The 12,193-nt window shown below is 40.0% G+C and overlaps 1 protein-coding gene across 1 annotated transcript in view; it reads right to left on the reverse strand.

Annotated features, from left to right (window-relative positions):
• LOC108431857 (rap guanine nucleotide exchange factor 6-like) overlaps positions 1-12,193 on the reverse strand; it is a 123,040-nt gene that overhangs the window by 24,747 nt on the left and 86,100 nt on the right. The window contains 3 exon segments of the mRNA XM_017705283.2: positions 2,070-2,310; positions 4,580-4,594; positions 9,079-9,236. Coding sequence (XP_017560772.2) covers positions 2,070-2,310; positions 4,580-4,594; positions 9,079-9,236 — 414 coding nt within the window.

The following is a 12,193-nucleotide window of genomic DNA, read 5'->3' on the forward strand; positions in this document are numbered from 1 at the left end:
AACTTACCAATTTAATTTACTGGCATTTGGCAGAAAAATGACAGACAAAGCTCCGAATGTCCATTTCATGTCTCTATAAGAAAGCCACATTTTGGAATATGATGCTAGTTTGAATATACTGTGAGGCACACAGGGCTTCACGTTTGTGTTACTTACCTGTTTTAAGGTTAGGTACTGAGGCTGTTTGAGTTTAAGGAATTGAACAATTGAGAACTGAGTCACATTTGACAATTTACAGATGAATCATAAAAAACGTAAACAACTGTAATAAAAGTTATATTGGGAGATATTACCTGTTATCAGACTGTTTTAATATTGCTCTGGCCCTAAGTATTTTGAATATTCTCATGCAATGCAGCTCCATCCATCCATCCATTTTATATATATATATATACACAAAATGAATCAGAGCTAAAAACAAATTGTGTAAACTCTGAAAAGAAAGGAAAGATGACTTTTAGGGACTGATAAACTTCAGTTTCTGACCAGAACATCCTGGGTTAGGGACTAAGGGAGGGATACCAGACATTTTGTCTACAGAGAAACACCCAGTCAATGAAAAATTAATCCTATGCTGCCTTGCTACACTTTCTCCTGGCACCACTTTACAATCTCCAATCTCCTTTAGGTGGCATCTCCTGCTAAGGATATAATCCACCTGTGTGCACCTCCTTCCACTCTTGTATGTCACCCTATGTTCTTCCCTCTTCAGTAAAATACGTGTTCACCACAGCCATTTCCATTCTCTTTGCAAAATCTACAACCATCTGACCTTCCGCATTTCTGTCTTTCACACCATACATACCCAGCACCTCTTCATCCCCTCTGTTCCCTTCACCAACATGTCCATTGAAGTCTGCACCAATCACTAATCTCTCCTCTCTAGGGACACCATCTACCACTTCATCCATCTTACTCCAAAATTCCTCTTTCTCCTCTAACTGACAACCAACCTGTGGTGCATATGAACTGACCACATTCAAAATTACACCATTAACCTCCAACTTCAGGCTCATAATCCTGTCTGACACTCTCTTTACATCTAGAATACTTTTCCCAAGCTGTTCCTTTAGGATTATCCCTACTCCATTTCTCTTCCTCTCTACACCATGATAAAACAGTTTGAATCCACCTCCAATGTTCCTGGCCTTGCTTCTTTTCCATCTGGTCTCCTGGACACACAGAATCTCTACCTTCCTTCTCTCCATCATGTCTGCAAGCTCTCTGCCTTTACCAGTCAGTGTCCCTATGTTCCTACTCTAACCTCCACACTCCTGCCTTTCCTTCTCTCTCGCTGCCGTCTAACCCGCCTTCCTCCTCTCCTCTCTGATGGTCTTCGACCTACAGTAGTCCAATTTCCACCGGCACCCTGCTGGTCAACAGCACTGGAGGCGGTCGTTGTTAACCCGGGCCTTGACCGATCCGGTATGGCAATCATATTTGTGATCCGCATGATAGTTTTGGCACAAGTTTTACGCCGGATGCCCTTCCTGACGCAACCCTCACCATTTATCCGGGCTTTGGACCGGCACCAGAAGTACACAAAGTACACCCCTAATGGCTGGTTTTGTTAGGAAATAGAAAACAATTTTTTTAAATTTAATTTAAAACAGCGTTCTAATTAAAACAAAATAGTATGAACATATAACATTTTATTTCCACTCACTGGCAAATATACACTGTTCGTGATATGAATATGTAATGTTTTATTTCTGCCCACTGTCAAAAGAGCAAATTGTCCAGATGGCTGAGGTGTAAATAAGTATGGATGAATAAATAAAAGTTTTTTTTTTCCATCCCTTGTGGAAAAGACAGGGTCACGGAGTGAGGTTTTGGCATATTATGCCTACTTTGCTGATGAAGAGCAGCCAGTCTACAGAAATAAACAAAAAACTACATGTAATAGGTATTATAAGTTTCTTCAAACACTCATCACTCTGGCTAAGGTTTGGGATGACAAGCACCCTGACCTGTGACAATGAAGCTGTAGCTATTTTCTGGCACAATATTGTTTTGGTATTGTTATAAAGGTCAAAATCATATCTTGTCAACTCTCGTTCAGCTCTTACCTGCCGTTGAGTTGGATGCGGTCAGCCAGTTTGGAGAGCTGGTCTGGTAACCGCCGCTGTTTAATGACACCTTCTGGACTGATGGACACCTCGCATAGCGAATAGGTCTCAGGAGCAGCGATGAGGCCAAATTCGTTGACCACATGCGAGACCACGTCTTTGGCTGTGGTATCTTTACTTATTATGATGTAGCAGCTCTGCTGGTCTGCTTTAAAAACACGTATCACTTGATCTGGAATGTCTGTTGGTGGAAAAAAAAGAGAACGGCAAATGTCAGGCAAAGAGCTGAGACCTGCTTGCCTTGGTCATATACCATGCAAAGGAATAGGCTGGCAAAAAAAAAAAAACACCCAGAAAACAAACATGTATTTGCACAGTTTTTTCCAATAGATATACTGCTGTATATACGATGAATAAAATTCAGGCTACATATTTTTTCTTCATTTTATCAACATATAGATAGACACTATATGTTCAAAAGTAAACACCTCTACCAATAGTGGAGTTCAGCTACTAAGTAGTGAATTCAGGTGCACTCACTGTTGATACAGGGAGTTCAGTGCACTCACACAACTCAATGTAATCTTAAAGCCAACAGAACGAGAAATACCTACCTACCTAACACCTAAGCTTTCATGGATATCACAATACAATAACATTAACACTCAAGAACAACTGCCACCATGCTCTTATTCACACTATATTGCAGTCATGAGTGTCACACACATTATTCTCAAATGCATGCACAGTAGGTAGGTCCAGTAAGTGCTTTATACATCTCGCTTTAAACATCTTGTGTGAGAACTGCCAGGCAGTGTACACTCAAGCAGGACTGCTAACAATGCTGTGACAGTCCAAAGAGGCAGACACAGCCAGAAATGGCATAACGGATGAATGCGTGCTAATATGCTGCTTCCCTACATCTCTGTCAACCAGCAAGGCGATCTGATGTGCACAATGTGGCGCGCAGTGGAGCCGTTCACAAGACCAATTGGCTCTATGTGCTCTTGACAAGGATATGGAAGGCCATTAGAGCCATATCGTCGCTGAAATGAGCCTGGGCTAAGGCCAGCGGCTCCAGAGCCAAATAGTCTTCGATTAAAGACACTAGTGGGGGGGAAGAGTCCTGTTGCTGTGTATTAACTGGGATGCATGCTTTGATCAGCAATCAATGTTGCATTGAGCCTGATTAATCTAAACTAAGAGCACCCCAAAAAAGCAGTAAGCGTTTATTTTCTTAGAAAAGCTATATATACAAATAAAGTAGTGTCTAAGGTAGTGACATTTGTAAGTGTTCATTTAACGATTTCCTACCCTGTCCTTGTGGCAGCCCAGTATTAACTGTAGTTGTCATCTAATACCTGGTTTGTTTAATCAATGCCACATTACGTTTAATGAAGCATCTGCAACCAAACTTTGCTCTTCAAATTAGCCCAAAAAATATCTACTTTTTGAATGTATTTGTTTATTTGCATCTATTCTAATGATACATACAAAAACAAATTTGTTGCAAAGATGCACAGTTTAAAATAATGTGCTTAGATGTTTGCAATGTACTAAAAAGGGCCAATAAAGTACCATAACTTGCAAAGTACAATACAAAATCTGTTGTTGTTGGATGAGGGGGTGGCGTTAGGTTAACTTTCTGGCAAGCCAAATTGAACTTTCTTACAGGAGAACGCTGGCCCTTGGTTCCATGCTATGGGCAACACTGATCAGGTTATTTGGTTGCACTGCTAAATTAGATTATAATCAAACACTACTAATATTATATCCGGAGGGCAGTAAATATAAGGAGTTTGTAGTTGGAGAAAACAGGACAAAAGTTTCATTAAATGGCAAGACAATAACCACATTATACAAATATGCAGGCAGAAAATGCTAAAGACACAGGTAAGACACTAAGCTATTACCCAGGCAAGAACTGAAAAAACAATGAAAACACCTCTGAAGCATTTTTATAGATATAGGTTCATCAAAGTATGCAGAAACAAAAACAGAGTTGTAGCATGCCTAAATGGACAACAAAGAGCAACTGAAACAAAGGTGAACCCTTAGCAGTTATAGTTATGTTGGTAACGGTCCTATTATATTATATTATATTATATTAAACATTCCTCACTGACAACAATCAGAGAAATGGTGTTTAAAGTTTGGATTCCAAGTTTACAATCAACAACTAATTTGTCTGTAAGCAGAAGAGGAGGTATTTTTTAATGATGATTTGAACTTCATGAAATGTTACGCTATCTTGCGACACAGACAACACATCCTTTAAATGTTTGTCCTGAATGACGCTGAAACAAGACAGACTTGAACCTCTTGATGTAGAAAGCAAATTACATTAAAACTAATTAATTATATGAACAAGGTAACTGGTTACTGGATTAGGTAATTATATCTAAATAATCATGTAATGTAAATCAAATGTATGTCAAAATGACAATAACAACTCCAGACTTCTAAGGGTTCACAGAAAGAGCTTGGAGTCACATAGAGCTTGTACTCACAGTAAAACCCAGCCGCTGGAAGAGCAGAAAGGGAGGACAGAAGGAGGAAAAAGAGGTTGAAAATATGACAGAACAGAATAGGGAAGTGGGCTTGACCTTGTGCCGTTGCTAAAACACAACTCACTGTCTCTCTCAGTCTGTGAATCCTGTCACAGTTTAACGAAACATCTGTTTACAATTTAGCACATGTGGCTAGCCACACAAAGAGCTTTTTAATGCCAGCTTCTTGCACAAAATGCTGCTTTAGAACCAATTCCTTCTCTACCTGTCCCAAAAGTGATTGTAAAGATCACAGTACGGTAATAATACTAATGCTGTTAACTGTAAATAAATGCAGACACAAATTAGTATTATGAGAATTAAATCATGCTAACCAGCTGTTTAAGCTTGTATTTACAGTTAGCCTCATTTGTTTAAGCCATGCATTTACATAATTAGCAGTATGGAAATGACACTGGTGGCTGCTAGCTTACATTCCTGATTAACTACATTAGCATATTTGTTTAAGCTATACTTTTAACAGAGAACATATACTGATCACGCATAACATTATAACCACCTCCTTGTTTCTATGCTCATTGTCCATTTTATCAGCTCCACTTACTCTATAGGTGGTAAGGACCCCCATGGACCCTCATGGAGCAGTTACTATTTGGGTGGTGAATCATTCTCAGCACTGCAGTAACACTGATGTGGTGGTGGTGTGTTAGTGTATTGCACTGGTCTGAGTGGATTAGACACAGCAGGAGTTTTTAAACACCTCAGTGTCGCTACTGGACTGAGAATACCAACCAAAAATATCCAGCCAACAGCATCCTGTTGGCAGCGTCTGTGACCACTGTTGAAGGACTAGAGGATGACCAACACAAACCCTGCAGCAGTGGATGAGCCATCATCTCTGACTTTACATCTACGAGGTGGACTTACAAGGTAGGAGTGTCTAATAGAGTGGACAGTGAGTGGACACAGTGTTTAAATACTCCAGCAGCACTGCTGTGTCTGATCCATTCGTACCAGCACAACACAAACTAACACACTACCAACACATATAGTGTTAGTGCAGTGCTGAGAATGATCCACCACCCAAATAGTACCTGCTCCATGAGGGACCATGGGGGTCCTGACCACTGAAGAACGGGGTAAAAGGCTGCTAACAAGTATCAGAGAAACAGACAGACTATAGTCTGTAAGGTCTGTAAGTGTAGAACTACAAAGTGCACCTAAATAGTAAGTGGTGCTGATAAAATGGACAATGAGTGTAGAAACAAGGAGGTAGTCATAATGTTATGCCTGATCGGTGTATGCTGCTTTTTGTTTCTCTGTATAAAGTTTTTCATTGATCAGAAGATAGATAGCAGGAAAACAATTCATGTAAACGCTTCCTGTTATTCAGCCTCCACAGGACAAGAGGACATAGCGCATTGTCTTTAAGCTTGTATTCTAGATTTGATCACATGTAGGGCAAGTTATCCCCTCATATTTTGTTACTCAGTGCTGCTCCACTCACTGTTACAGTCAAAGAGCAACAAGTCTGCACAACCCAGCTCACTGCAGTCTGTGCCACTGTATTTATCATGTTTATTATTTAAAAATTTCCCTTGGTCTCTATATTTGCAGGCTAATCATTGAAATACAAAATGGGGACAATAGATAATGACTGCTGGTGCATAATACAGTGCAGCTTATCCGTCCCCAAAAGAATACTGCATTATCTTTCATGGATAATAATGTGTTTCAAACTGGAATAGGCGTGCAATATCTTCTATGACAAATAAGATTAAACTCTTCAATGTGTAACTGACTGACATTGTCCACTTCATTAGTAGGGTTGGGATAGTATGAAATGTCCTATCATCAGTTTATTGTCTATATACACTCACCAGCCACTTCATTTGGTACATGATCAATTGCTCGTGGACACAAATAGCTAATCAGCCAATCACTTGGCCGCAACTCAATGCATTTAGGCATGTAGAGGTGGTCAAGACAACTTGCTGAAATGCATCAGAATGGGGAAGAAAGGTGATTTAAGTGACTTTGAACTTGGCATGGTTGTTGGTGCCAGATGGGCTGGTCTGAGTATTTCAGAAACTGCTGATCTACTGGGATTTTCATGCACAACCATTTCTAGGGTTTACAGAGAATGGTCCGAAAAAGAAAACATCCAGAGAGCGGCAGTTGTGTGGATGAAAATGCCTTGTTGATGTGAGAGGTCAGAGAAGAATGGGCAGACTGGTTCGAGATAATAGAAAGGCAACAGTAATTCAAATAACTACTTGTTTCAACCAAGGAATGCCGAATACCATTTCTGAACGCACAACACGTCGAACCTTGAAGAAGATGGGCTACAGCAGCAGAACACCACACCAGGTACCACTCCTGTCAGCTAAGAACAGGAAACTGAGTATTCACACGGGCTCACCAAAATTGGACAATAGAAGATTGGAAAAATGTTGCCTGGTCTGATGAGTCTCGATTTCAGCTGCGACATTCAGATGGTAGGGTCAGAATTTGGCGTAAACAACGTGAAAGCATGGATCCATCCTGCGTTGTCTCAACGGTTCAGGGTGGTGGTGGTGGTATTTTCTTGGCACACTTTGGGCCCCTTAGTACCAACTGAGCATCATGTAAAATGCCGCAGCCTACTTGAGTATTGTTGCTGACCATGTCCATCCCTTTATGACCACAGTGTACCCATCTTCTGATGGCTACTTCCAGCAGGGTACTGCACAAAGTCAGAAAGCTCATATCATCTCAAACTGGTTTCTTGAACATGACAGTGAGTTCACTGCACTCCAATGGCCTCCACAGTCACCAGATGTCAATCCAATAGAGCACCTTTGGGATGTGGTGGAACGGGAGATTCGCATCATAGATGTGCAGCTGACAAATCTGCAACAACTGCATGATGCCATCATGTTAATATGGACCAAAATCTCTGAGGAATGTTTCCAACACCTTGCTGAAAGGATGCCACGAAGAATTAAGGCAGTTCTGAAGGCAAAAGGGGGTCCAATCTTTTACTAGTAAGGTGTACCTAATAAAGTGGCCGGTGAGTGTATATCAGTAGTACTGTTTACTGTTCAGATTATAACTATGTATACATGTTGTCATGGGGTGTGCTTTGCAGGGAGATTTCAGCTTTTAAAAAAAGACAGTAATCACACACATTATTGGAATAATTCAAATCTAAATAGATCTCCAAAACTAAGGTTGGTGACGAAGTTGCTATATGAAGCAAAAGCTAGTTCCCTTTATACTAGTCTTTCAAGCACAGTTGATCCCACAGTCAATTTTCATATATTTTCACAAGAATTACTGATCCTTAATGTGGATTTTAAAAGGCTTTAAGCAGAATCAGAAACCTTCAAGTTTCCAAGCAAGCAGCAAACATGTTGCTGGAAGAGAAAAAAGCAGAAATAAAAGATGATAGATTAGATGCAAAAGCAGAATAGTGTGTTGAAGCAGCATTTTTCAGTATCTGAATCCCTGCTGTGCCAGGCACTGTTCGTGTGGCCCTTGAGAAGACTTCTCATTAGGAGACATGCATAAACACAACAAACAATGTGAAAACTACTCCCTGTAAGTATACAATTTTTCAGTAACCCCAGTCTTACATAATCAGCCTGGAAAAGTGTACTTGATCTGTTATATATGGATGTAATTTTGCTTTATGCTCAGGATCACTTCTCACAGAAAACAGAAACAGCATGAAGGCAAACCTCCTGCATATGAAGGATTATTATAAAGGATTAAGAGTCAGCTGGAAGCTCTCCTCTCTCATTCTGATTTGTGTCTCAAATGACAGACATTAATTAGTTAGTGATCAAGATAGTACACTAATACTCGTGGAAAAGAAAGAAGTGAACCTTAATGCCTACACTACCTTAATGTTTAATCTGCGGTATACTGAGAGACTTCAGCTTTGTCCTCTCTTACTCATTAAAATGTACTTGTAGAATAGCTGGGCCACATGCATGTTCACGATGGGGATAGTAAATTGTATCAGCATATTTATTTTGAGCTTTCCGCATGCTACCATATTTTCTATCACTATGTAAATTAAGTAAGATGTTGCCTTTCTTGTTGAATGTGCTGTGATGGTTTCAGAGGGAATACAAGCAAACATTTGGTATGGAATTCAATTCGATAACAGCTTATTATTGATTACTTTTATCAGGATAAACAAGACTTAACCGGGAAGTCTATTCCTACTCATTTTATTTCTATATGATGCTATGATAGTTTTCAACTTCATGCATTTGAAAAAATTTAACAATATTAAGAAATCTTATTATTAAAGAAGTTGTAATGGAGAAGTCATGATTGGCCTCCAACCCCCCTGCTGTTGCCTCATGGTGTGATCTTAGCTCTTCAACATAATGTATATTAGATCACTGCTTGGAAAAATGACTTCCTTTCCACTGTGATGCAAGGAATTAAAAAGGGGAAGCCATACTTCCCTGAATTAGGGTTAAAACGAAAGTGACAGGCCTCACCTGCAGGGTTGGCGAAGTCAAGCACACTTGTGGCTGGCTGCAGCAAATCGGGGCTGCTGGACGACAGACTGCCCGGGATTGGCATGATCGCCACGCTGTGCCTGCACTGCTTGGTGCCCACAATGCTGTCATCCTGAGACTGTCCCACACCTCCGTCACTAGGAGAGAAAGAGAGGTTGGGGGGGGGGGTTGAGAGAGAGAGAGAGAGAGAGAGAGTTAGTTTAAGGTACATGACAGGCCTTTTTTTTGAATGTCTCTCAGGGTTATGCATGAAGCATGCATATGGTACTCATTTAACTGGTTTGGGTTGGCAGTATTACAGTGATCAAAAGAAGCAGCATAAATGGTGATAAAAATGGAATTGCATTCACAGAGCATGCTGACTTGTGAATAGTCAAACATGACCCAAATCATGCACCACACAAAGACAACAGCAAACACAGGTGGTCATTTGCCACACACAGACCTACATACATTCACACGCATAAAATACGGTCATTTTACACAAAAATGAAGTGAGTGCAGTCAAGGAATGACAGGACTGACATGACATTCATGCACAGATTTCAAAAGGAAAAGCTGTGTGAGAGCTTGTCCTTCTTTGGCAGAAAGCAGAATGCAAACAGGCTATGACCATTACACAAAGAGGCTCATTCGATCTAAACATGTATTCAAGACTGACCACCAGGTCGGCACCATATATCTGTTAATCACGATATTCACGTTTGTGATACTGATCCCACAGTGATACTGATCCCACAGAAAGCTTCAATATGCAACAAATCACAATGTTTCTTCATTGTACATTCTGATGAATCACAGTTCCACATGAGTGTAGGTGTTGCGATGAATCACGTAATCCATAGGATCCAAAATTATGAAAAAAAATGGTGGCTAATCTTTCACTACATCATCTTATTAATGTAGCTGCTACTATTATCGTGATGGCAATACATTACAATACAAAGGCAACATAGTCTTAATACTAGCACTTTATTCATATTGCACAGCTATACTAACCACTGGTTTGCAGGGCCTGGAGCATGTACGGCTACACTGCTGATAAGAAATGTATTTTTTATTTTTTTGGCTACCATTGAGATCTGGCCTGGGGAAATCCACAACCAATTTAAAGCTGCCTTTATGTTGTGGCAATAGATGGATGGCAGCAAACTGGATACACCATGTCTTACTGAACTGATCTGTGATGGAAAATTCTGCCACCACCATCAGCATGATGGCATCAGTGGTCTGAACTTTTGCAGAAACACAGGCAGTGAACAGTCAGAATTGAAGCCTAGGAAGTCTGTTCATGTACAAGAAATCCAAACTTCAACATGATTAGTTTGTCATCACATCAGTGTGTGTTTTTAGGTTAAAACACTGGCTAACACCATTGGCCTCACACAGCCTGGAATGCCACTGCTCATCCAGTATGGGTATGGCCATGGCAACTTCTACTTGGCTGCATGCTGCTGTCCATTATACACTACCGCTTCTGAGACATGGAACAACATTTCTTTTTCAATGCCAGCATGTAAACACATCACAACTGCTACAGTGGCAAGTGAAAGTCAAAGTGAAAGTTAACAGCTCACAGAGTCATCTCATGAGCCACAGCTTGAGATAACAAACAGATTTGGGAACAATAAACTGAGTGAGTATCTTCAAGTGAGTGTATAACAGATAGCTGTACTCTCCCCGCTGACTGATTTGGCTTTGATTGGATGCACAAACAGTAGAAGTAGGTCAGTGTGACTGACAATAAATGCAAATCCACTAAAGCAAAGATTACTTTCAATAAAACTCCAGTCCAGGTCATGATAACATGGTGAAGGCTTTTAGCATGACTTCTATGGCAAACCGGGCATTAGACACCTTACTGAAATAACATACATGAATGCACAATAAATATAGAACATATTATGTACATTTATTCATGAAGAACCTGGAGACAGAGTCCGACAGTATCTAAATCAATATTATTAACATAATGTGTGTTGGAGTCTCTGAATGTATCTTCATAAATTTAGGTTTTATATTCAGTATACACAAATGTGACCACATTAATTGAATTTTGTATTAATGCACCATTTACCATTTATTGGTGCATTTTCTCATACATGTGTTTTGCTGCAGTTTATTCTGTGTCTGTGTAACACCCATTTTCCCTTTTATTGCAGCTTTATTTGACACTCCAGACTTTGTTAGAAGCACTGTTCAAAAACAACAGACAGAAAGACAGAGAGTGAAAGAGACAGAAAGAGTAAGAGCTGTGTGAGGGCATCCCTTACCCAAAGAGTCCCCTGTGCACGTGAAGCAGTTGTAAAGACAGGAGACAAGGGACAGTGAACAAAAAGCAAGCATAAAGTAAAGCGCTGAGCACTTCAAACAGAGCCGACAACACAAACATACAGAAACACTGTGACTGGTCCTGGCACGCCTGGAATGTACTCAGCACCACAGTCACAGCACAGCTTATCAGCTGTATCAATGCCTGGTGTGGACAAAACAGCTTTATCACACAGATTAGCTTTGGGACTGGAGATAAAGCATGAACGGATGTGGGTGAGGCATATGTAAGTTTCTGCTTTGTAATGGTTTAGAAGCGTTTTTTGCAAAACTGGAACTGATGATTCAAGAAACCATAGTCCGTACTACTATTTCTAGATATCTTAATGGAGAATATCTGCATAATTAAAAGGTTAAAATATAAACAAAGTCATTCATAGTGTTTTTAAAACAAGCCCCTCTAAAGAAACTAACCAGGTCAGAATTGCTTACAGTGGTGGTGATAAGACCCAGACATGAGAGGAGTTTAATACCACTAAAAAGGTCCCTCAGTTACTACACAAAATTGTTCTATGAAATGGTAACAAATACGCTGTTAACTTAAGCATCGTTTTATGATTTTTTTTTACCATTATCAACAAATGTATTTATTTATTACATATTGCATATAGTTGTCAAGTAGACATCAGGACCCCTCATTCTTATCACCACCACTGAGTCAGTAAGTTTCTCCATAATGCACCATTCATAACAAATCACTCTGAATGACTTGGTTTAGATCTCAATAATTATGCAGACATTTTGAAAAATCTGTGGATTTCCT

The sequence above is a fragment of the Pygocentrus nattereri genome, chromosome 16 (genome assembly GCF_015220715.1).
Source record: "Pygocentrus nattereri isolate fPygNat1 chromosome 16, fPygNat1.pri, whole genome shotgun sequence".
NCBI classification, from domain to species: Eukaryota; Metazoa; Chordata; class Actinopteri; order Characiformes; family Serrasalmidae; genus Pygocentrus; species Pygocentrus nattereri.